The sequence below is a fragment of the Pangasianodon hypophthalmus genome, chromosome 5 (genome assembly GCF_027358585.1).
Source record: "Pangasianodon hypophthalmus isolate fPanHyp1 chromosome 5, fPanHyp1.pri, whole genome shotgun sequence".
NCBI lineage: Eukaryota > Metazoa > Chordata > Actinopteri > Siluriformes > Pangasiidae > Pangasianodon > Pangasianodon hypophthalmus.
In genome coordinates, this window is record NC_069714.1 from 28286521 (window position 1) to 28312755 (window position 26235).

At 39.4% G+C, this 26235-nt stretch overlaps 1 protein-coding gene across 1 annotated transcript in view; it reads right to left on the reverse strand.

Moving 5' to 3' along the window:
• LOC113525375 (receptor tyrosine-protein kinase erbB-4) overlaps positions 1-26235 on the reverse strand; it is a 366993-nt gene that overhangs the window by 142305 nt on the left and 198453 nt on the right. Inside the window, 1 exon segment of the mRNA XM_026911874.3 lies at positions 12521-12707. Within this exon segment, the coding sequence (XP_026767675.2) occupies positions 12521-12707 (187 nt within the window).

Consider the following 26235-nt stretch of genomic DNA (forward strand, 5'->3'; position numbering starts at 1 on the left):
TTTTAATTTTATCGGAGAAAGTAGCACAGCAACACATGGCAAAGTATGTAGCAACGTCGTTGCCCGGGAAACGGTGGCTGACACACCCCTCCTCCTTTCCATACATGCCCACTCCAAAACGTGGACCTCCCACCCCCTACACCACAACATTTAATGTAACTATAAGAGGTTAAAAAGTATCATCTGCCCTTCATTAATAAATTAATAATTGCACTTCCCGGCAATTCGCTTTGGTATAAAAGGAATGCTGTTGTAGGAAAATAATCAACGTTGCTGTGGTAAGAGGAACTCTGCTTAGCATCGGGCCGCATCACGCTACACCATTGTAGATTATTTTCCTACAACAGCACTCCCCCCATGTGTTTCATTCCTTACTGCTACTGCTAATATCAGTGCAGTTATTATTTTCTGTTGTTTTTATTTATTTATTCTGTGGTATTCTCATTCTTTTCCTCATGCTTTGCCTATATTGCGCCATATACTGTACAGTCGTGGCAATAAAGCAAATGAAAAAAAAAAAACAGATACCTCTCAGAAGAGACTGAGAGAACCAGGTGAGGAGAGACATTATGGAAAGAAGAGCGAAAACAATAAAGAGAGAGGCACGTAATGGAAGAAGAATGGAAGACATGGAAGAAATGATGGAGAGAATTGGACAGAGAATAAGCAAGAAGAAAAAAAAGAAAGAATGAGACAAAGATGAGACTAAGAGAGATCGAGGGAAAGAAAACCAGAAAATTTGATGAGGGACGAGAAATGGAAAAGGAAAGATGCAGAAAGAAAGAAAACGAGTGAATGTAGCGAGTGGATGAGTGAAAGCGAGTGAAAAAGAGGATTGTACTCATCCAGCTATGCCTAGAAAAGCTTCATTTTCATCTCTCCCTCTCTTTTTGTCTCTTCTCCCGTGTGCTGTTCTTCCACGGCAGCTTCACGACACACTGCACACGACTCATTGAGGTTAATGCGCCATCATTGAGATTTTCTCCTTGAACAGGTCTGAGCACTTTGAAGAACATAATGTGCTGTTAAGATCTGTGTGTGTGTGTGTGTGTGTGTGTGTGTATGAGCCTTCCTATAAATATTAAGGTGCATCCAAGTCGGTCAATATTACAGATTGTGGACTTATCTCCAGCAGAAACTGCAGGAAGAGAAGAGTAAAATGTGTAATGGAGGCTACATCAAGTGTTTGAATTGTTAAACAAGAGGACAGAAAGACTAATGTTGTTTTTTATTGGATGAAGAAGAGCTCCTAGGGGAAGTGAATTTCTCAGTATGAAAAGGCCAGCTCTGAGAATCGTTTTCACTGTTTTTCATTTCATTTACTGTTTCGTCTTTCCTTTGGGATCTTGTCCTTTCCTCCAGAAACTGGACATATTTTGGACATCATTTCATCCACAAACCTGACAATCTTGTCAGGTTAAAATAAGAATTTCTCTCTAACACGAGCAAAAAAAAAAAAAAGTTTGAGAATTGAAGAAATAATAATATTCCTGTAATGTTAAAAAAGCTTTAAGAATATTCACCCCAATTCAGACCGAACATTTTTAGTACATTATAGTAGACTCACCAGGCAATTTAACAGGAACACCACAGTACCTGCTCACTCATTTAGTCATTTATTGCAAAAAAATAAGCCCAGAACTCGATATGATCTACTTTTGTAGCGCATCAGCCTCAAGGTTTTGCGTGTTGTGTGTTTTGAGATGCGTTTCTGCTCACTAAAGCTGTAAAGAGTGGTTATTTGAGTTACCCTCTCAGCTTGAACCAGTCAGGCCATTCTCTTGTGTCCTCTCTCATCAACGAGGTGTTTCCACCCACGGTTCTGCCGCTCACTGGATGTTTTTTGCTTTTCGTACCATTCTGTGTCTCGTACGAATGTTCTGAATAATATTTTGAAAAATAAACGCTTTCTGTACCAGCAAATTATTGAGTAGGGACACAAAAGAATAATAATATGTGGACCAAAGAAGGAACAGACAACTAGTTTTAAACAAAGCAGGCCTTAATTACCAGCTGAACACACGTCTAGTGTCATGAAAATGCTCAAATGTGAAGTAGAAAAATAGATGGATTTTGTTTTCTTCTTATGAAATCACCTTCCAAGTGGTATTTTAAAATGTCATGCAGTGAGGTTTATTCTAACTCCTGTCTGAGTACAAGAGTGCAGCATCAGTGATACAAGGTTAGTCGCTTTCAGGGACTTTCAGACAGAGAGAGAGAGACAGAGAGACAGAGAGAGAGAGATGAGGCAAGAAAGGGGAGGGACTGATGGGACAGAAGGAAGGACTGAGGGGATGGACAGACAGGAAGTGAGGGGATAGAAGGAAGAGATGAGGAGACTCAGGAATTGAGAGGATAGATAACACCAAGAGGAGACAGGTGGGAGATAGAGGGATGGATGGAGAGATGGATGGAAATGATGGAGTGGAGAAAGTGAGGGGGCAGATGGGATTGGAGGGAATGGAGGATAGAGATAAAAAAGATGGAAAGGAGAGATATAAAATAATATAATATAATAAAAAAATATAATGAAATTTACACTGAATATGCTGAGAATTGTCTAAGTGGGTGTGGTCTAATATTCTAATGAGAACACTTGATTGGTCTAATATTCTAATAAGCATACCCGATTGGTCTAACACTCTAATGAGAACACTTGACATCTCTCTGTCCGAGGCTACCAGGCAGAAATAACTAAACAAAATGGCACCATACGCTTATGAACCGACTTTTACCGACACAAGCTACGTTGCTGACTGATGTGATCAGCCATGTGACTGATCACAATAAAGTAAAGCTTATGCAGGAATATCAGCCCTCACAATCCTTTTAAAGCTTAAAAAGGGAAGAAATTTTGGTGAAGTCCGTGGAGACATTAAAATCATTATCACTAATTATTCAGCCTTTTTTCTGCATAATTAGAGAGTAATGATGGCTTTAGGCTTCCTTGGACTTTTAGACAGTTACACATTTTCATATCTTGTAGATGGTCAAACTGAGGAAAAGGATAAAAGTTTGTAAAGACTTTTGCTAATTGGCTCCACAGCCTACAAAAATAGTAATATAATTAATCTGCAGAACTAAAAGAAAATTTGAAGACAGTAAGCAATTTTATCAACTCCAACTCAGACAGTTAACAAAATCACACAATGATCACAAGAAACAAAACAAACAAAAAAAAACAACGAAACGAAAACCATTAACATAAAAATACGAGCTTTCATAGTTTGTCATAATTAAACTTTTTATGTATTATTTTCATTTCTTTAAAACAAATAAACAATAATAATAATAATAATAATAATGGAAAAAGCATATGGAAATACTCAGCTAAAACGGACACGTCCTAAAGCCGGACCTTATTCTAGTAACAGCTCAGAGTTCATATTGAAATTAAAATATTTCACATTTATATAAATTCAAATTCAAATGAACAGCTCACTAATGTTTAATTCACTCAATCTTAATCACTCAGCAGGGAGACCTTCAGACTGCAGTCAAAAAAAGAATATGACTAATTAAGATGGATCATTCACACACACACACACACACACAGTGAAAGCATGTCAGAAAATCAATGAAGCCATAGCAGAATTTCATATAAGACGACACTGACCTCCGTGGATCGGCTCTATGCTGCTGATACCACCATGTCTGATTTCACAGCTGCACCAGCACACTGTACAGAACCCTTTGGACCTGTTTGGTGAATATCTTCGGATTGTTTACATCTGTTTTCAGACAGTTTGCTGCATTTGTTCAACACTTCTGACAAGCGTTTGGTGCATTCTGCTTCCTCAGAGCTGCCCTTGCAGAAATATAGTATAGTTTAGCACATTTTAGATATACTATAGTACAATATGCAAGGCATAAAACACTTGTAGTCAACACCAGGATGGAGTGAGGAGTTACTGTTGACACCACGAAGTTGATTATTTTCCAATAACAGGACATCCTGTACTGTTCTATTCCTCTTACACCACAGCAATTTGCCAACGCTAACAAAACAAAGACAGGCCATACATTTCATACATATGTATTTACATGTAACATTGTGGAACATCCACAAAACAAGTTAGTTCTTGTTAACACTTCTGTTATAGCAGCTATAAACGTTTCCTCACCAGTACTGACACTGGAGACTCCTTCCATAAATGTTTCCTTAGAGGAAGCTTCAATACATCATGAAAACTTCAACGCATCAATGATTACACATCTTCTATCAGTTTATATGGCGCGTCAACCGCACAAGTCCTTGTGTGTTACTTGTATAAGTTATTTTAGAAACAAACTCACTATTACCTTACCTTACTATAGAAACAAACAAGTGTGTTAATATAGACATGTGATTCGCAGCTGCACTACTGTCACAGCTTTTCTTTTTTTCTTTTTTTATGCAAAAAAATCTTTTTTTAGATGTTTTGACTGACATTACTTGATTAGAATGACATCTAACTGACATCTAACTGACATTACTTGATTAGAATGACATCTAACTGACATCTAACTGACATTACTTGATTATAATGACAGTACTTGAAAGTTCAGATTCACGGTTCTACAGTGAGTGAGTTTTACTTTAGGTCAGTTATTCTTAAGAAGAAAAAAAAAAAAAAGATGGCAACTGCACATATTAATAATAAATCTTTTAGTAAAACTTACCACAGAACCCTGATGATAATTTAAAAATGCACTTTAAGCTCTAAAGAATCTCCATCTCTAATTAAAACTAAACACATGGGAGGAGTGTTTTCTCTGACATGTGAAGCCAGCCGTGGGAAAAAAGAACAGCACTGATGATGACATTGATGATATAAAAATGCACGCACAGTCAATAAATTTAAGAATCAAACACGCCGAGAACCAATAAAGATGTGCTCTGATTTCAGTAAACTGTACATACAGAACCTCTTTAGTGTTTGTAAACCAATAGAGATGTGTGTGTAACCTGGTTGCAAAAAGACCTAACTAGCCTAGCATCCTGACGCTACTTGGTTATAATCTGACTGAAAAATCTATAAAGAATTTTATTTACAAATCAGACTGATGTTAGCTAAAATGTTGTCCATATTACAAGGAGTGCTATTCAGCTGAAATAACTCTTTAAGATTCTTATGGTTGGCATCCTGTCAGTGGCTAAATGATGCTAAGCGGTGATCTAGCCATCAGTGACTGAACATATACACACATTTCATAGAAACTCTGAGCATTTATACTAGAGAGAAATTGAAGGCATCTCGTGAAAGTCTCTTGATGATTAAAACTTTGTTGTTTGTGGGCACGTCTAAAACGAAATGTTTTACGATTACAACTTCGAAGACGTCATCGTGGCACTGAAAGTCGAGGTGCTGCCCAGATAGATGCCATAAACTCATTTATCTAGCTAAACGTTTATATTATATGGACGCATGCAAAGATGTGACCTAGCTAACTAGCATTAGCTAGCTAGTTTCTTAATGTAGATTGTAGGCGAGCTACATAGATTTGTTAAAGCAATGTAACTTAGGCAACAGCTTCACTGATGTGGTAGTTAGCTACTCAGCCAAGATGAAAAAGGCGCTCCAAAGACAGCTTCTCAGACCAATTAGCCTAATTATGTACACATAAATATGAATGTGTTTAGGAACACTTTTCTGATTCTGACACCCAACAGGAAAACGAAACATTTTAGGGAAAAAAAAAATCTTGTCTCCACTCAGGGGTCTATAAAGGTCTATAAATTCCTCAGCATGGACATCAGCCTTGGACAATAAAACTCGTGCACTGAGGAAGCGTGCATCCCTTTAGGGTTCTAAAGGTTAAAACCTTTCATCACTGTTACCATCGCTCACATGCGATCAATCACATTACACGTCTCCAGAGGGCGCCTACGAAGGGGATTGACATGATAATGTGACAGCGGGATCAAAGAGGTCAGGATGATCTGCTTGTGCTTGTGGAGGCGGTGGGAGAAAGAAAAAGAGAGAGGAGAGAGAGAGAGAGAATGAAGGGAGATAAAGAAAGAGTGGAAGTTGTGTAAGTGTGTGTGTTTGTTTGTGTGTGTGTGTGTGTGTGTGTGTGTCTGGGCTGTATTCCAACTCTGAACTGCCTCAGGATGTCAGGACACTGAGTGGGTTCAGCATTCAGCTGACAGTTACTTATTCTGCCAACTGCTGCCATTTACCTGTTCCTACTTCACACACACACACACACACACACAATGTACACAGAGATAGAACGAGAGCGATAGATAACGAGAGAGAGCACACTTTCCAAACCGTACAGCATCGAATCTTGACAAAACACACAAGCATGACAAAACTTCCAAGAAAGCACAGTGAAAGAAAGAGTGGGAAAAAGAACATGATAAGAGAGGAAAAGAACAGAAGAAAGCAAGTGTGTGTGTGTGTGTGTGTGTGTGTGTGTGTGTGTGTGCGCATGTATGTGTGTGTGTGTGTGTGTGTGTGTGCACCATCTCCCTGTGGGCATGGCTGGTATTTCAAACATTCCCCCTCACCCGCCTGAGCTCCCTCTCATTTCAGCATTTCTGCATTATAGAGCTCCATTGTCCACTATTACAGTGTGAAATGCTCACTTCAGGTCATCAGTGATGTGACGCTCACTGTCCAGCCTGGCATTTGGGTTACATTGTTGCCCGCTGGCATCCACAGGAGGGACTGGGTAAGCAGAACAATCCACAGAGCTTGAATTATTTAGAGCCTCGACTTGGCAAAACTCAGCAAGTAGGAGAAAAAAAAAACTCTTAGATAATAATAAGGGGCTGTGTTCTAATTCAAAGCCTCCTCGTCCCTCTCCTCCCCTGCTATGCCTCCGATGTTTGTCAGTCGGATAACTTGCGTGCACGGTTAGTGAGTGTGACGCAGTTAGTTGTGGGTGATTTACAAAGAACAAACACATAAATTATCACATGCAAACTAAGGGGGAGGTGTTCAGATGTCAAAGGGAGGGAAAGAGTAAAGCCGTAACTTTTCTTTTATGACATTTGTTTTATTCCTTATTTTTACGCCACATTTATAAAGTCTCCATAGATCTGCTTTATGAACCCCGAATACTAAAGTAGGTGACGTGTAATCTACATTTATACCACAGAGCTCTTGATTTCTTGATTCTGATTGGTCAGAAGGTTTAGATTTTTTTTAAAACAGCAGCTCTGAGAGTAGTGAAGCTACAAATCAAGCTACAAAAGGTTTGTATTCTTTTCTAATACTATTAATAAAAACTAATTTCTAATACTACTACTCTAATAATAAGCATATAAAAATGTGTTTTTATTTAACAAAAAAAAACAAGAGAACGGCTGGTTATAGCTGGAATTAAATTGCTTCCTCAGACATTCCACAACGATAAACAGATAAAAAGTATGACGCATTGTTCTTTAGTAAATTAAACCCTGTAATCGTCAAATAGCTGTGGTGGAAGAAGAATAAAACATGTCAGGACGTGCTGTAATTGGAAAATAATCAACTTTAGAGTGGTAACAGTAACTACGCTTCATCATATCATCCTGTCATTGATTATTTTCCATTACCAGCACACCCCATAGTGTTTTATTGCTTAGCTAAAGCAGCGTAATGATTATTATTTTTGATTTGACGCTCTCAAACTAAAGTGACAAAAAAGTCACTGTACCTCAACATTATATTTCAGCTCATGAATAATGCTATAACCTGTTAATAACATACTCGTGCATTATTTTAGAAACATGTTATTCATTCTCGAGTGGAGCAAAAGAAAAGAGTTTGCTCTAATGTCCGGAGATCGCGAGGTCCAATCCTGACGATGCGACAGCCATCTGTGGCCGGGAGCCCAAGAGAGCAAAACTGACCTTGATGTATGTGTGGGAGGGAAATACTCTCTCTTTCCTGTCAATCACAGTGACCACAGCCAATCATAGATGTCTCAAGACCAAATCAGGGAGAGAAAAAAAATGACATTATTCACTGAATGTAGTATTACTCAACAAACACAGATGACTGGTAAGCAGTTACAATGCTAACAATATCAATAGCAACAATTGCTCCATGTTTCTCTTACAATATAACAATATAAATCTTCTACTAACTTATAAGTTTGAGATATTGTCTATAAATTTATTAGTTTTCCAGCAACAAGCAACTCCAGCAGCTGCTGCTGCCATTTAGGATCCAGCTGAGGAGGGAGATGGAGCTGTGCCAGGCTATTCGACGAACCAATCAGCTTGCTTCTCAGTGAAAAAAGAGCAATGCAGCATGGGTAAAATCACAGCCTGGGCACTTACACTGCCACTTCCAGTCTCAGTGGAGAGACGGATGTGGAGAATAATAACAGTGTTCAGGAACTGAAGAAAAGAGCAGAAAGTGCACTGGAGAAGTCAGGTTGGTGTGACATTTCCAGAAAGACAAAAAGAAAGGGGGATAGCTCTGTATCATTAAATTGCACATTGAAAGAGCAGTGATAGCTCTTATCTTAAATCCTAAAAGGACTTCTTGTAGTTCTTGGAAAATAAGGACATACTCTGGGTGCATGTTTTTTTTTTTTTAAATATATTTTATATACGACTCAGTATGAATCTGGAAAAAAAATATAGTTGAGGCAAGTATGTACCTTAATGGCCTATATGGAGGTCAATATAATGTGCTTCTATTCCAGGAAAAAGGAGCACGCTAAGAGTCAAGAGCTTTTACACTGCACAGAATGGCAGAGAGAGAAAAGCCTCTGGCTAACTATCATGTCAGAAAAGAAACCCACCATACAGCAACGAAAACGCTGTATAAAAATGGCTCTGCAGCTCAGCAGTTTCTTTACAGGCCAATTTGATCTTCAGTCAAAGCTCAAAGCCCCTTTCCCACACAGACCTTTATATAATTATCGGCTTGCATTTCATGTCAGAAGTGCAACAAACTAAGACCTGACTTGACATTTTATTACAGCTCCCTGATCCAGCGTGGAAGAATTAACAGCATAAACAGTCGCTAGTGCATCTGTGGTATGTGCGAATGTTAAAATCAGCAGTTTTACAGGACAGAACTGCCTGTCTCATGGGTAGAAAATTGCGCACTGTACTCACTGCTCCTTTCCTGAAAGTTTACTTCTACTACTCCTTCTTGCTTTTGTTTTTCAAGGGGCTTAATTGTTCCTAATCTCTCACTCTAAACATCTAGATTTCATTTGAGGGTCTGTTCCGTGGCCAAGAAGAGGCCATTTCACTGACAACCAATCAGAACTTTTCCCACAGTCTGCTGACAAACATTCAAGATTATCTTGTCTACTTACCACTAATGGTTTAAAGGCTAGATGTCATTAACCCAATGACTATACCTTGAGCCAAAAAGCTCATTTTGTTCAGTTTTCCTGACAGAAACTGACACACGGAAGTATGGAGAGTCAAACTGCAACCTTCATGATCCTGAAGCTTGTGGCCTGAAAAGTGTACAACAGATACCCAAAACTCTGTGTCTTGCTCTTTAAGAGTCTGATGTTAAGATTAATTTTATCCACATGTGAAAAATTCCTTGGCATAATGAAAGGATAAAGTGGTGGCTGAGTGTTTAAGACTTGGATTTCAAATCCCAGCAATGCCAAGCTTCCACTGTTGTGTCCTTGAGCAAGGACCTTAACCCTCAACTTCTCAGTTGCACTCAGTCTCAACTTTGGATAAAAGCACCAGCCAAATGAGTTAAGTGTAAATGTAGGTAAAGCTAAGAGAAAACGCTAAAAGAAAACTCATCACCATTTTCCCTTTGGCTAAATTCTCATTGTCGTCTTAAGGTCTGTTTCAATACCCTATTAGCTAAAGTCAAGTTTACTAGATGAACCCTTGGGGGCCGGAGGGGGCCAGTCTAGCTGTAGACTTCAGGAGCTTGACATTTCATTCATTTCCCTAAACCGGAATGCAAGCAGAATATGAAAATGCAAGCAGAAAATGTCAAAATTGGAACCAATGCATAGAGTTTCCTTAGTCATAGACCACAACTTACCCCGAAAAGAGGGTACTGATCTCTTCATTCATTTATTCTGCTTACTAGGAAGCATGTTGGATGATTAGCACCTATCTAGGTAACATTCACACTAGGTAGTTAGCATGCCATGGGCATAACTTTAATTTTAAAAGTACAATGATCACGATCAAAAGAAAAACGTTAATTAAAAATAAATAAAAAAATAACAATAACAGTGGCAGTAGCAACAACAACAACATCAATAATACATTTTACACAATTCCTAATTAAAAATAATATATATATTTCATTATACAACAACAATAATAACAAAAATAATTATCTAAAAACCAACAAACAAACAAATAAATCCTCTGTATGGCCAGGTTGTGCTGTTTTTCTCATCTGAAGAGATACACTTTCATTCTAACTACCGTTCGATTCCACACTAGCTTTTTAACCCTTTCTCGCAAGACACTGGCATTCGACTGGAAATCGACTTATCGGACATTTTCAATCAGTATAAACAAACAAATTATTTTATTGCCGAAAGTCAGTTATAAGATTAGTCAGGACACTGTTGGGTTTCTGTGTGTAGAGTATCGTGACTCTGTGTTTAGCTGCTGGTGAACAGGGTGATAGGAAAGGGGAGGGGTGTGAGCCCCCTGCTGGGCAAACAATTCACGCGTCTCTGTAATAACACTGGTACGGAGATAAAACAGACAGCACAACTAAAGCTTTTTTGATAGTAAAAACACATAAACAACTGCCACAATAATATTATAACATTGAAACCCAGTAGGCTACGTATTAAAAAACACTGTAGTTTACATCACTTTGTCTTCACTGCCAGCTCATTAGATGGACAAGGAAAGTAAAGAGCCTGATCCTGCAGGCTGAATAAACTGCCCATTATAATGACAGCTCCAGCTGGTTTAAAGCCTTGCACTTTAAATTTACATATACTTCAATATCCTGATTTATAGATTGTAGGATTCTATAAGTACTTTAGTGATATGATAATCACAGTGTGACACAAACATCCGCATGAAAAGAAAAGAAATCTGCTGTCAGCTGTCTTGTGCCGTGTTTATTCATAGCCACCCAGACATGAACATTTTACGATAGTCTTATCATATCATTTTCGTTATTAAATAATGACACATCTTACTTTTTATCCAATTATAGTTGTTTAATGTTGTGTATCACCCATGTAACAAGTTAGTTCCTGTTATCACTTACATTATAGCAGCTATAAGCTGTCATTCTCTCACTAGCTTCTCTGCAAAAGAAATAGCAAAGCGTAAACGCCTCGGTCCTGAAGACTTTCCCTTTTCAGGAAGATAAAGTTACAGCTTTCCCTCTGACTCCGACCCTTTCAGAGACGTTAAATAAATGTCTTTTGAAAGAGGTTAAGATTATTATTGTCTTCTCAGAAAGTGTGACCAAAATCCTCTCAGAAATCCCTATCAGGTTAGCTCATGTTACCTAGCTGATTAAAAAAAAAACATGAAAATATATGTGAATACATGAATTCCAATGACTTTCTATTTAAAGATTTCCATATATAGACTAAGATGTCCTATTACAGTTATACTGTACCACTTCAATGGCTAGCTAAATGTGAGACAACACACACACACATACTTTATTGCGGACTATCCTGTAGCAGGTTCAGGAATGTTTACTCACTGTGAGGTTGCATGGCTCAGTTTACAGAGCTTTATTACTGCCTGTCCTTTGTCTTTCCAGCAACACAAATGCACACACACACACACACACATGCATACAAATGCACAGCTAAGCATGATTGTACTCATATTTCCTTCTTATTTTCTGAAGTACATTTAGCGACAGATATTTTCTGCACAACAATATCACTAAAAAAAGCCTCCGTTTCACAAAACTGCCTCGGAACATGAAATTTCATTTCAGAATCGATCAAATTCTACTGCGTTTGGTTATGGAAAGCCCTGCGGCACGAGGAAACATTTTAATAGCACGCCCGAGTTTGAACCTATTGATGGTGGATCACGTCCGCACAATTATGTGATTTGTTGGAGAAAATGATAACTGAGCACAAGCCACCGGCCAAATTCCAAATAAACGGAAAGTGCAGGACCTAATTAAACCTGTTTTAATACCTCTGGCTAACAGCGTAACCCAGAAACGTGCGCTTTCATTCGAAGGTAGTGTCAGCTATACTGCCAGGTTTGACCTTGACTGGTAGCTCTAAACAAGCTCCTGCCATTTTCCCTCTAAACAAGCCCCTGGATTTTATGGCTCTAATTCTGAACGCAATTATTCAGCTGAGCTCAGCGGGCTGTCTTTGGCCCCCCCCCTGCAACTCCGGGATGGGAATGAGAAAACAAATCAATCACAGATCAAATACATATTCATGTGCCTTCACCTCATTCAAAGACTTATTTGCTCCACAAGCAATCCAAAAATCCAAAAGCGTCCTGCAAACAGACAAAAAAGCCTTCCATCTGAAATGCCAACTTTTCAGAAGAAGCTGTGATTTCATTTCCTCTGATTAATATTTAAAGATTCACAATGCGAATCACGAATGCCTACTTTAAAATGTATTCCGAAGGCCATACCTGTGAGGTTCTTGAGGCCAAGCTGGCGCAGTCCAAAATGGCCGTCTCTGCGGTAGTTGAGGAAGATGGCGAGGGCGTAGCGGTCCTCGTAGAGCCGCGTACCACGGATGATGCGCAGATTCTCTAGGGGCAGATAGTCAAACTGATTCAGAGCCACCAGCACGTATCCTGTCACCTCCCGGATGGACTGGAGAGAAAATTAGAAAGAAAAAAGGAGGTATTTAAGCACCTTTAGGCATTATATTTGCTTCATCATCCACTTTAATAGGAACACCTGTACACCTGCTCATTTATGCAGTTATCCAATCAGCAATCATTTTGTCAAAAAAAAATATTCAGATACAGATCAAGAGCTTCAGGTAATGTTCACATCAAACATCACAATGGGGAAAAAGTATAATCTCAGTGACTTTAACCGTCGCTTGGTTGTTGGTGCCAGATGGGCCGGTTTGAGTATTTCAGAAACTGGATACTCCTGGGAACTTCACACACAACAGTCTCTAGAGTTTACACAGAATGGTGCGAAAAACAAAAAGCATCCCGTGAGTGGAGGGTCTGCAGGCTGAAACAACTTGAGAGAGATCACAGGAGAATGGGGCATCCATTGCTTACTAGTGAATATAGTGTGGGAAAAATATAATTTGCAAAATTACTTGCAATTAAAAATATAAACGCTAGGATTGCGTAAGTATTCACTACTGTTGCTGTGTATCCCCTGAATTAGATTTTGTGTAACCAGCTGCCATTAGATCGCCATCAGATGGAGTTCACCTGTGTGTAATTAAAGTGTCATGTGATCTAAATATAACTACACCTGTTCCTGCAAGAACCCAGATTTGGTTAAAGAACATACCTAATCGCATAGCATCATGAAGACCAAGTAGCTATAAAAACAAGTCCAGGACAAAGTTCATGAAAATGATCAGTCAGGGTTTGGTTTGAAAAAACCTATCCTTTGGAGCACCATTAAATCCATTATAGAAAATTGCAAAGAATATGGCACAAGTACAACTCTGCCTAGAGGAGGCTGTCTGTCAGTGAACGGATGGATAGACGTAAGACAACTATAGCTTGGGCACTCCACAAATCTATGAAAGAATGGCGAGCCATATGAAATTCTGTTTGGAGTTTGCCAAAAGGCATGTTGGAGACTCAACAAACATGTCAGACGTTCCCTGATCTGATGAGACAAAAATTTTACCTTTTGGCCTTGGCACAAAGCTCGACATTTGGCAGAAACCCAGCGCTGCTCACGACCCTGAGAACACCATCTCCACAGTGAAGCATGGTGGTGGTAGCATCGTGTTGAGCATTACCCTCGGTCCCTTGGTTGCTTCTACGATTAGTGCGCTATTTTTATTTTATTTCTTCAAACTAAATTGATTCCTTGTTTAATATTATTGGCTATTTAGTGCTGATTCATGACATATAATGTCAATTATGTTCATTTCAGTTTATAACACTACAGAATGTGGAAAAGTCCAAGGGGCTGAATACTTATGCAAGGCACTGTATGTACTACATATATATATATATATATATATATATATGGCTTTCATTTGTTTTCATTTTTTTTGTGTAACCACAGATTTTGTTGTGTTTTTATAGCACCTTTCTCACATACAAAGTATGAAGAGAAACTATGTATTTTCAGTTGGAAGAACCATCACAGAGATGTTCTGGAATGAAAACTCTTGGGATTTTTATGACCTGAAACATTTCTGAGAAAGTGATACTCTAGATTTCCACATATGTACTTCATTGCGGTACTTCATCTTTATGTGCTGTGCCAAGAGAAGTGTTACAGGGCACTACAGAGTAACAATAGCTTTATTTTCTCATGAATTTGATGGAATTTGTCTTTTTTGGCGTGTCGTGTTAGTACAGAGGAATGTATTTAGAACAGGCCTGCAGGAGACCACAGAGTGCTGAATACTACGAGAAGAAGCAGTGTGTGTGTGTGTGTGTGTGTGTGTGTGTGTGTGTGCGTGTGTGTGTGTGTGTGTGTGTGTGCGTGTGTGTGTAAGTGTTCCTCCTCTCAGTGACAGCTGTCAGGAGGAGTGTGTATCAGCTCTGTGTATTGTGTAGAGTGTCACAGCCCATCATGGTGCAGTCATCCTCCACCACGCTCCCCCAAATCCATGGACACACACACACTTTCTTTAACAGTTGTGCTTTCATTGATCCTAGCTAATGACACTTGTAATCATAACAATACAGCAATACACATTATCTCGACATTCACAGTGTATATATCCGCATTAGGCTCAGAACACGCAAAAATGCAACAAACACCAACTACCTGTGTGTAGTATTTAAAAAGTGTCTAAAATTTTAATTTAGATTTTCAGTTTTTTTTAATACTGAATGTAACAAAACCACATGACAACACTAGCATTTTGGTATAGGAATGTGATGGAGGTTGTTGGTCCGGATTGTTCTTTTTTGGTGAATACCTGTGTTTGATGGTACATGATGGTAACCTGTGTCTAATGAAGAATGGAAAAGTTTAATGGAGAATGCAGATATCTGATGGAGAATTTAGTGTTTGCTGGACAATGGTAGTGTCTGATGAGGAATGCTGGTGCTTTATGGAAAATGATGGTGCTTCTGATGAGGAATATTAGTGTGTGATAGAGAACAGCAGTACTTCAGATGGGGAATGTTGGTGTTTCATGAGGATTGTTCGTGTTTGAAGAATGTAGGTGTCTGAGGGAGATTGTTGGGGGTGGTTGTTGTCTGATGGATAATGTTGGTGTCTGATAAGGAATGTGGGTGATTTATAGATAAGGATGGTCTTTCTGATGGGGAATATTGGTGTTTGATGGAGAATGCTAGTGTTTCTAATGGAGAATCTTGGTGTTTGATGGATAATGGTAGTGTTTCTAATGGGAATTGTTGGTGTTTGATGGAGAACAGTACTGTTTTTGATATATGTTGGAACTGAATGGAGAATGCTTGTGTTTCTGATGGAGAATGTTGGTATTTGATGAAGAATTGAAGTGTTTTGGTGTTTGATGGATAATAGTAGTGTTTCTAATGGAGTATTGCTGTGTTTGTAGGTTTTAGATTAAGAATGTTGGTGTTTTAAATTGGTAATTTGGTATACGTTATGAAATTTTGGTGTCTTTTTGTTGTCTGCAATAATGTTAAGTTGATGTTTCTCAGTCAGTGTTTGATGGTAAAGGGTGTTGCTTGCTGGAGAAGGCTAGTGTGCACTAGGCTTTAATGAAATACTGCATTGGTTGCATTATGGACATTTTTGGCTCAGATTCAAAAAATGCCTGATTCTGATTCTAAACTCAACCGTCTTTGGCCTAGAATGATCTACTTGTTCACCTCCAATTTACAGAGTCTGAGAAATACCTCACATGCCCACCTGAGCCACCAAATACTGCCCCAACCATAAGAGTATGACACTTGACTTCAAACAGAGCTTAACAAATGTATCACATATTTGTAATTTCTTGCCAAATACCCCACATATCTACCCCAGCCTGCCAACTACCCCAGCACCCCAGGCACTGGCAATTAAACCCATCCTAGTTACCTAGCAACCTCAGAAATCTGCTAATACTCAAAAGAGCGGAACAAAAAAAAAGCCCTAGAAAGCAACCGGGGTTGAAAATCAACAACAAACAGAGGCATCTTTGTTGTTCTTTGGCTAATTTAATTAAAGGATTACTTTGCTGAGAGTCCTATTCACTGTCTGTGTTCACTTTCCACCATTTCATTTCCTCTCTCTTTCCCTACTCATTTATTTCATTGCTAGTGGATCAATGCTTTCCAGAGAGTAAGAGAAAGAGCCCATTTCTCTTTCTGTTTACTCAGTAAGGAGGTGCCTAAATAAAGGAAAACACCTTGTTGTGATTACGAGCTTGGTTTACAGATAACAGCACACACGGAAAGAAAAAAAAAAAACTGAGAGGCTATGTGGAGAACACCACCTTACTCCCAATCACCAGCAGAGGTAACGTGAAGGTTAAAGTGTTGGCTATTATTTATAGACCATGCGAGTGATTAGAGAAGGCCTGGATCTTTTCAAACTCCTGCTCTGAACGCCTCTTCCAGCGAGTTGAGTGGGACACTCAGAGAAAAAAACCCTGTCCCCAAGAGCACACCATGCTCCTCAGGAGGCCCTTGGGGATGGACATGTGCAGGTCCTGATAAAAGTATTCTGTAAATGCAATGTGTGCTAATGTGTGAGCTGAACAAGCAGAGAACCAGGGGCATCTGGGAAAAGCAAAGCGCAAATAGTGATGTGACAAAGGATCCATACTGACAGTGGCTGAAGCTAGTAGTGGCTCAGTGGATAAGGCTTTGGGTCACGAATCAGAAGGTTGTGAGTTCAGATTCCTGCACCAACAAGCTGCCACTCTTGGACCCTTGACCTTTAGAGTATGACACCATACACCACTTCATCTGCTCAATTGTAAGTTGATTTGGATAAAAGTACCTGTCAAATGAGCAGACCCTGATACAAATGCCCAAAACTACCAGGAACATAGCCTTCAACCTTCAGATTCTTTTCCTTGTCAAATACCAAACACGAAAACAGTTCATCTTATTAGATAATACAGGAATCTGTGGTGAAGTCTTGGATGACGTTCTTAGCCTGTTCTCACTGTGAACTCTACCAGGAAAAGCAGAAGGAAAAAGAATGAAAGAATGAAAGAATAACATTGCATAACACTATAAAATAAAGTCCCATCCAAGGTGTATTTTTAATGAAAACAAAATGGAAATATATAGTCAAGTGCAGGGTTTATCTAATGAGTGAAAAGCACAGATCGTAAGCAATAAAAGAGTCCAAACCACAAAAAGACATGAACACAAGAAACTAATCCAGAGGAGCAGGCCAAACACAGTGACCATGAAAACAATCCAAGATGCTAAACACCAAGAAATCCAACAAATAGAACTGTAGGAATGAATAGGAATGGAAGCAAGACTTCTTAACGTGTAAGTGAAAAACTTTAATGTGTCTCTCAGTGAGGAAGTGATTGCAATCAGGCATGCTAAGAAAACCGGAAGTCTAATATTCCGGCAATGGGAACCATAGAGTTGTCAAGTAAGCTCAAGACACTATTCCCGCCTCATGCCCAGTGTTTCCAAGATAGGCTCTGGATCCACAGCATCCATGACCAGAATAAAGCTATTACTAAAGATGAATGAATGAATTTACTATAAAATAAAGCCCTTTTCATGGACAAAGGTATAGTTCTTTCTTGCTGCACAATCAAAAGCACCTTTTTTAATCTTTCATTACAGCATTTTTTCCCTTGTAATCTTTTCCTTGATATTTTTCAGGTTCAATACTCTTCAAATCCATTCTTGTTCAAGCTAAAATCTTTTGTCAATGCAGACCACTTACAAATAAATGGCACATTTAGTCTTGAGTTATTATGCTCTTAATTTTAAATAAACAAAAGAGGAAGAACATGGCCTGTTTTTTTTATCTCTCCTAAAGACACAAAAGTGGCCATGTGGAAGCTTCTGCACATATATGAAAGACCTGGGGAAAAACACTCGAGTGTTTTTCTCTTCCCAGTGGCTGAGCTTTGTCGGAGGAAGTGTGCCCAAGAAACAAAAGCTCCTTTCACTCTCGGAGACGTGCCCGGTATGGAAATAGAGTCCTTCAGCCCTGAACTTCTGAGAGCCATGAATGGGCAGAGAATAAGGGCTGTAGAGAGAGAGAGAGAGTGGGGATGGAAAATGGAAGGAGGGTTTAAGAGAGAGAGAGAGAGAGAGAGAGAGAGAGAGAGAGAGAGAGGGGAGGTGGGCTAGACAGGCAGTGCTGGAGTCCATAGCAAGAGAAGGTGTGCTGTGAAGCGGCTCATGGCTGGGCTCCTGTATATTTTAATACATAATTAATACTCCACCTGTTCCAGTTCAGAGAGAAAAACAGGGAGAGAAGAAGGAGAAAAAGGAAGCTCAAGTGTACAAGCATGAGAGAGGGGATAAAATGAAATCTCACAAGGGATACTGATACAGATAGAAATACAGAGCGAGAGAAGAGAGAGGGAAACCAATTAAGGAGAGGAGGTAAGAGTGTAATGACACTATTAACACATTTGAGAGTCTCAACACATGTTACACTGATTACCTCTCATTTACATACATATTGAACTTGTTGCTTGTGCCAGCGGGGTTTCACTTGTGCATCTGGGATTTATCTAACTTCACCCATCTCACCTCCGCTAAAGCACAGCATCATTCCACAGAGTCAGAGGGTGCTACTCTCCTCCCCTGACAACATGAAGAAGAAACCTTGAGAAGAACCAGACTCAAAAGGGAACCTGTCCTATTCTGGGTGATGGATAGTGGGATTATAATTCATTACAGTACACAGGTGTAGAAGAGAAAAAGACATCCTTTCATACGTTTAATGAAAGGATGTTCTATATGAACAGATTGTAAATAAGAGTCCAGAGATAGAACAACCCTAGGTACTAGTGAACATAGAACAACCCTAGGTACAAATCTACAGTACCCAGTTGAGATTAGAGACTTGGGAATAAACTGTTTTTGGGAAGTTTAAATCTTTAGTGTATCCATGTGGGACACGGGACAGTCTGGAAGCTCCAAGCAGAAATAGAGGATCAAGATGAATCAGGCAGGCCCAGTGAGCGAGAGGAGCCACACCAGCAGAAGAGTTGTCAACTAAATGGTACCAAAGGTGGGAAAATGGTAAGATGATGAAGAGGGGCAGTGGTAGCTCAGTCTTTACAGCATTGGGCTACTGCTGGGGAAGTCATGGGTTCAGGTCCAAAGCTGCCACTGTTGTGCCCTTGAGCAAGACCATAAACCCTCAACTGCTTTGTTGTATCCTGTCTCAACAGTTGACTTTAAATAAAAATGTCAGCCAAAATCAGTTAAATGTAAAGATACCAACCTTTTAACAACAAAATTGCTTGCTTGAGATTTTGTCAGAGCCTTGATTTCCTGTCCAGAGTGTCACACAAATGAGTCCACTCCTGTAGTCTCTGACAGCACCAGACATCTGCATGATGGCATGCCTTTTTTCCTTTTTATTTCCTTTTTTCCTCCCTCCTACAATAGACACTATCAACTTTATGCAAATGCTGCTTTTAAAGGGCAACACTCTCAAGAAGTTGGGTCAACTTGCATCTAAAAGACAAAAAATATAGGGCAACCTCAAAGCATACTTAAACTATTCACTTTGTGTCCCTGCCAAAATGCTTTCCCATGAGTTATTTGCCTGATAAAGGACCTGATTTGAAGACGGACATAAAAGGGAATTGGAGATAATCAGGACTCATCCAACGCCACAGCGAATCTGGCAGTCATTAATCTTAGTTAAATAGTGAATCCAGTAAGTCTTTACTGGCTTCGAGATGCATGGCCAGTTCAGCAAGCAGTCCTGACAGTGTGACAGATGCCTGTAAGGCCTGCTGATGAACAGAGCCTGCCAGCAATGTAGACCTCATTGTGACAGTAAGCAAATGCAGATCCTGTGCAGACAGATTCATGAGTCTTCAGTCTTTGTTTGAAGATAGCTAGTGACTCAGCTGTCTGGATAGCCAGGGGAATTTCATTCCACCACCTGGGTGCCAGGACAGAGAAGAGTCTTACCTACCTTGTGTACTGAGGGATGATTGGTTGAGTCGAGCCTTGCTTGGAGGTTGAAGGGAGTGTGGTGCAGAGCGGGGCTTGATAAATGTCCTCAGGTCCATTTTTGTCTTTCTAATCAAGCATCAGTGCTTTAAATCTGATATGGGCTGCTACAGAGAGCCAGTGGAAGCTACCCTGGGGCTTCCCTTAAGGCTGAACTGGGATTTTCCTGACATTGCAATTTAGTAAAATCCCAGACTAATAGCACCTTCTTCTCCAGGAGATCTCTGGTGTCTCATTAGCCAGCTACTAAAAAGGTCCATTTGAGGACGACGACGTGAATACAACAGAAATAGTTCAGCAGTTTCTGTACTGGAAGGCTGTGAGTTCAAATCCCAAAACTGTTGAATGCCTGCCTCACTTGTAACATCTTCCTAATGAGAAGAAATGTATGCAAATGAATGTCACAAATGACACGTGAGGTTTTAACTAAAGCTTATTATCATGAATTCCCCCTCTCAGCACGCGATGTGTTTCCCAGCATGAAGACTGCTGCTCTCATGTGTCTGGTTTTGAGTTTATTTTTATTTTGAGGTTTTTTTTAATGGCTATGTGCATTTTTTTTTGGTTCACTCCTGTCTCTGCTCCTGTCTGATCATTGGTTTATTCCCCTAATGTGTTCAGCTGTCCTGTGTTTCACTTTGATTAGTTTGCATATGTCTCATGTGTTTCCAGGTCTTAGTTCCACCATTGTGTTTCCTGTCGTACTTCCTGGTTTTGTCCCTCTGATTTCTGAATATGGATTATCCTAGTTTAATGCTATGAACTTTAATTATGGTTTTAAGATTGTCCCTACTAAATGCTGCAAGTGTGTAATTGCATGTTACACCAACACTATTTCTCTTTCATAAAATCTTCAGCTCTCAAATAAAATGCCCCCATTCTGTCCAAGTTAAAATAAGCCTGATTTTCTTTTACAGGTCATGGCCTTGATGTACTTTTGGCTGAAATGTGACTGAAGAGTAATTACTCTGTGCAACCTTGGTAGAAGTGTGAAGAAAGAGAGATAAGCATTTGCAGTTGGGTATCAGTTAATCAAGGAAGATGTAGAGACAAAGCTGAAACTGAAAAAGATATAAATCTCCCAAAGAAAGAGGAGTGAGGTGGCTGTTTAGACGAAAAGAAGATGGCCACTTCAGAAGGCAGTAGCTGTCTCTCAGAGCTGACACTAGCGTCTGTGGGTTTCCTGTGAGATTCATTTCATTTCCTCACACAGCTACTCATATCACCAACAGCTCACACTGCAACAGAGATTAATAACACAGTTCTGACTTGGAGTTTTTTGGAAGCTTCTATGTAATTCTGCGGTGAGTTGACACACCAACACATCAACTGAGACTGGCCTTTTGAAAAAAGTACTGCACAGGTACAAACTATGTAAAACAAATACCCTTAAAGTGGTCCTTAAGGTTCCATTCTGTCACTGAATACATTTTTAAAGGTACACACCATCCTGCAGGTCCTCTGCCTAAAAGGAACCCCCCCACTGAAAGTGTCTGTCCGTCAAAAAAGGGTGCAATGTTTTTTTATATATTATATTCCTCTGTCTACAAGAATATAATGAAAACCATCTGTACTAGCACATGACAAATTCATTCAATATGAAGCTCTGAACTGCTTCCATATGCTGAAAATGTTGAAATGCTATGCCATTATTTTGACTTAATATCTCATTATTTCTACTTAATAACTTGTTATTTCAAAATACATTTAGGGTGTCGCTTTTGGTCAGAACATTCATGATGATGGACAATAACTGAAGAAACACCATGTGGTGCAAAACATTTTGTGTGTGTGTGTGTATACGTGTGTGTAAAGCCCTCTTAAAAACAAGAAAAACATGCTGTGTTTTCTCTAAATGTCACATCAAAGTTGCTACAACATCCTCCTCTACCATACGATCTTTAATTCACACACACACACACACACACACACACACACACACTTCACCACCCTGCTAAGCTAATGGTGGCCCTTTCAGTCACATTACAGATAATGAAGCATGCTTGAGTGCCTATCGATTCAGCACAACCGTGATTAAGAACAATAGCCATACTTTTTTGTCTACCCTCTCTCTCCTCTATACTATTTTATCTTCTCTCAGTCACACATCATTTCTTTTTTCTGTACTACTGTCACACACTCATTTCACCAATTTCCTCACATCACTCTATCTGCATTAATGGCCTCCTCCATATTCAATATCTGCTCCACTACTTCACTAACCAATCCATATCAGGATTGCTTAGGTACAAGAGTGGACTAAATAGAGGAGAAAGGACATGTGAGTACACAGGTAGGTTACATTAGGTTGATTGTCAACTAAGAGCAACTGTTTGTCAGCTAATAATCTGTTCTCTCTCTGTAATGAGCTGTATGTATGGGTGGCTTCTCTGGATCTCCGGACTTGCCTGATTCATGCTGGTACTTCTTCTATTTGAAGCTTCTTATTTGCTTTCTGCTGCTGTGGATGGTTCCACATGGATACTCTAAAGATTTATACTTCCCAAAACCAGTATACAGCCAACTCTCATGCTTGCTTCTGGTTCTTGCTGTAGGTTTGCACCTAGGAACTGCTAAATTGTGGGCAGCTGAACTACAGGTGCACAAAAACTCAAAAGTATTTACTGTTTCAATGGGAATAATATCAAAAGGCATGGGACATGTGCATGTTGGACATGGATAAACAGCATCAGAAAAGAGGAACAGTGCTATTAGACCATACTGTATATAATAATAGACAAGAACACATTCAGTCATCTTCAGTAAATGCTTCTGCCTAGTCAGGGTCTAAGTGGATCCAAAGCCAATTGTGGGAACACTGTGCATGAGGCGGAAACACTGTGCATGAGGCGGGAACATGACCTGGATGGGACACCAGTCCTGCACAGGATACCATTTACACCTACAGTAAATTCACAACTAGGGACAATTTAGAGCAGCCAGTTCACCCACTAGCATGTTTTTCAGAGGTGGGAGGAAACTCGAGCTCAAGATCGAACCAGGAACCCTGGAACTCAATTTTCAGTGTTTACGATTTTTGAAAATCAGTTTTCCATAATGAAGAATGCACTGCATACTGTACATACACTGATTATTACACACTCATTAGTCCCATTTCTTCAGTGTTGGAGTTAAATAAGGGATACACACAATAGAGTGTATTCTTCCACTACAACATGAGAGACTAAAGAAATGATGAGCTTAAAGGCACAATAACATGACTACTGCACATAATGTGTTCTGACTTGTTTCCCACTGAGGAGAGAAAACACATGTATTAGCATGCTAAGACGATATGATAACATGTTTTGTTTTACTTTTTGAAAGACAGACAAGGTTTCCACACTCCACTGTCAGTGATATAAAGAACCGTCTAGCCTTGGTCACAAACTAACTCGAGTCTAATTCAAACCTTAACAAATGTAGCTCAAGGACATTCCAGAATGATTCATAATTTATTCAAAAGTATTAGCACTCTAATTTTTTTTCCCCAAAAAACCTATTTAGTAATCTATTTAAAACATTCTATTAGATCTACACTGAGGATACATAGACGCAGCCACTCATTCAATATCAGATGGAAAAATAAAATATATGGATGAGGCCTTGAAAACTTCTTCGCTCAAGGCAAGTACTAACAAGGTGAATATAAACACAACTTACTCATGATACCTCACGTAAGTGAGGAACCTGAGCGAAAGGCAAATCTTCGATCTGACCATGGTGCAAGATGGCTAATGAGAGCTGCATAAGTTTTATAGACAGTGTTGGAGGTCAAAGTCAGCATGCTTACTCACTATTTCAGTGACATGTGAATAAACAGGGAATGGAAAGTAGTAGGAGTGCAGGGTGTGTCTGACATCTCAAATTGTTGGATCACGGTGACACCATCAGTTTCTGTTTCCCAAAACAGAAGCATTGTTTCTTTTAGATAAAGTTGCTTATAATTAGTAAAAGTATTATATTGTTCATGTAGCAAGGATAAGCTCTACATTGTTTCATTATAGTTTAGCGGTCATCAAATGGCAGACTGTGATCCAAATGCCTACACTGACCGAAATGATACTGGAGAAGAGCCAGTCAATTTAATTTAATCGTACAGACCATGTGGTGATTTTTTAATTAGTATATTGCCTCACCGCCATGAAATTAATTTCTTGCTACACAACTGCTCTCTTCTGTTCAAAGTCCATGACGACACTGAAAAGCCTGTCGTATTATAGACAGTTTGTAATAATCCGAACAAAGAACCAGAGGCAAAATGCACTGCACTGCTCAAATTCAGTAGCACAGACAAAAGTTTTCAACCTACTCCACAAATCAAAGAAAGATTGTTTCCACTAGCATGTAGATATAATCCAGTTTCCTAGGTTTTCTAGCTAGGTTACATATTTCTATTTGTTCTCCATGTCCCTGTGGATGAGAGGAACAGCGATATTGTGCATTATCAGTATAAAATTAATAAAGTTCAGTCTGAGGAAATAGTTACTAAGATGCAGAAAGTGAAGGACTCTCGTTCTCTTTGCAAGTGGGAGTTGGACTCCATCACAATTTCCTTAATGAGGAGCTTGTCCTACTGGAATTCTCCAAATTGAATTTATATGTACGTAATTATATGTAATTGATTCGTCCCATTAATTATGGTCTGGCTCAGCTTGTGTCATGGTTAATATTGCACACTTTCGATGAGAAGAGGCTCCGCACTGGGATCGTTTGGGCGAATGGCAATTATTCAATTAGAAAGCGCAAGTCCTGCCGCATCTTAATCCTGTCCATGCAGAACTAGAGGAACGTCATCTTTAATCAGGAGTAACTTTTCAGGTATGCCGGAGGAGAAACACAACACCAATACGCATGAAGAGTGAATGACTTTAGGGGGTACACTAGTCTGCTTGTTCTCACTTTTTCAGTCTGCCTGTCTCTCTGGCCTCCAGATTTACTAGAGAAAAATCAGACCTTGACCATTTCCTCTAGGTCAAATGCTTTCATTAAGTAAATCAAATAGTGTTCAGGTTTCAAAGTCAATTGTGACTTGTTTATGACTCTCATTATCTCTTATTAACGATTTAGTAAAAACAATGATTACCCTGTTTTGTTTTTTCATAATAAAAAGGTCTGTTTAGAGGATACCTGAGAGATAACCAGGCTTAAAATGCCTCTGTGCCCAACACTTGACATATACTAAATCAGCCTCGCTCCTTCTGGCTGCATTTGAATGCATTTTCCCAGGTGGATATCGACAATAACAACAGGATAAGAGTCTCATATCAAAATCAGGAATGCATGCCTTAGAACCAAATGCTGTTAAATCAAAAAACACATTAGGGCTATTTGTACTTCCTTTAACTCCCTCCCCCCAGGCCACCTTAAAAAAATTAGCTCAATAATTCGGCTGGCATCTGAATTATCCTATTAGTGCAAAGTGATTACCAAAAAGCAAGACTGTCTGACGTGATTAAGATTCAATCAAGGAAGGTTATTATCATAATCTAATGCTAATATGTTTTAAAATATTGTTGGCTTCAAATTATCCAGATTGTGTCATTAACATGGAGCCAACTCACAGCTTTATTAACCTTAAATCTGGAATTTGAAAGTCTCAGAATGGCAGAGAACCACTGTCAGACCTTTGAGGATAGTCCAGGTCAATTCTGTGCTTCAACTGGATTCTAGCCCATTGGCATAATTTTCACACTTTTTTCCCCAATTTCCTCATTGCCAAGTCCCACCCAATAACTAATCCTTATCTATTGCCAGGCAACCACCAAGCTGGTATGTGAAGCCAAACTCCTTCTTCTTCCAAAGCATTTAAAGCCAACAGCATCTTTTGGACCTACTGCTCATTGGGGGCTTTGAATTATCCAGATTGTGTATTTAAGATTGCATACTGGGCAAATGAACAACCTTGTTAATCTGGGATGTGAAAATCCCAGTATGGTGGAACACCTCTGTTGGACCTTTGAGGAACATTCTTAACCCTCAGCTGCTCATTTCTGAGCTTTGATTCAGTTTCTACCCTGTTGGTGAACATTTTCTCCCAATTTCTTCCAAGTTCCAACCAATATCACTTTCTCCTC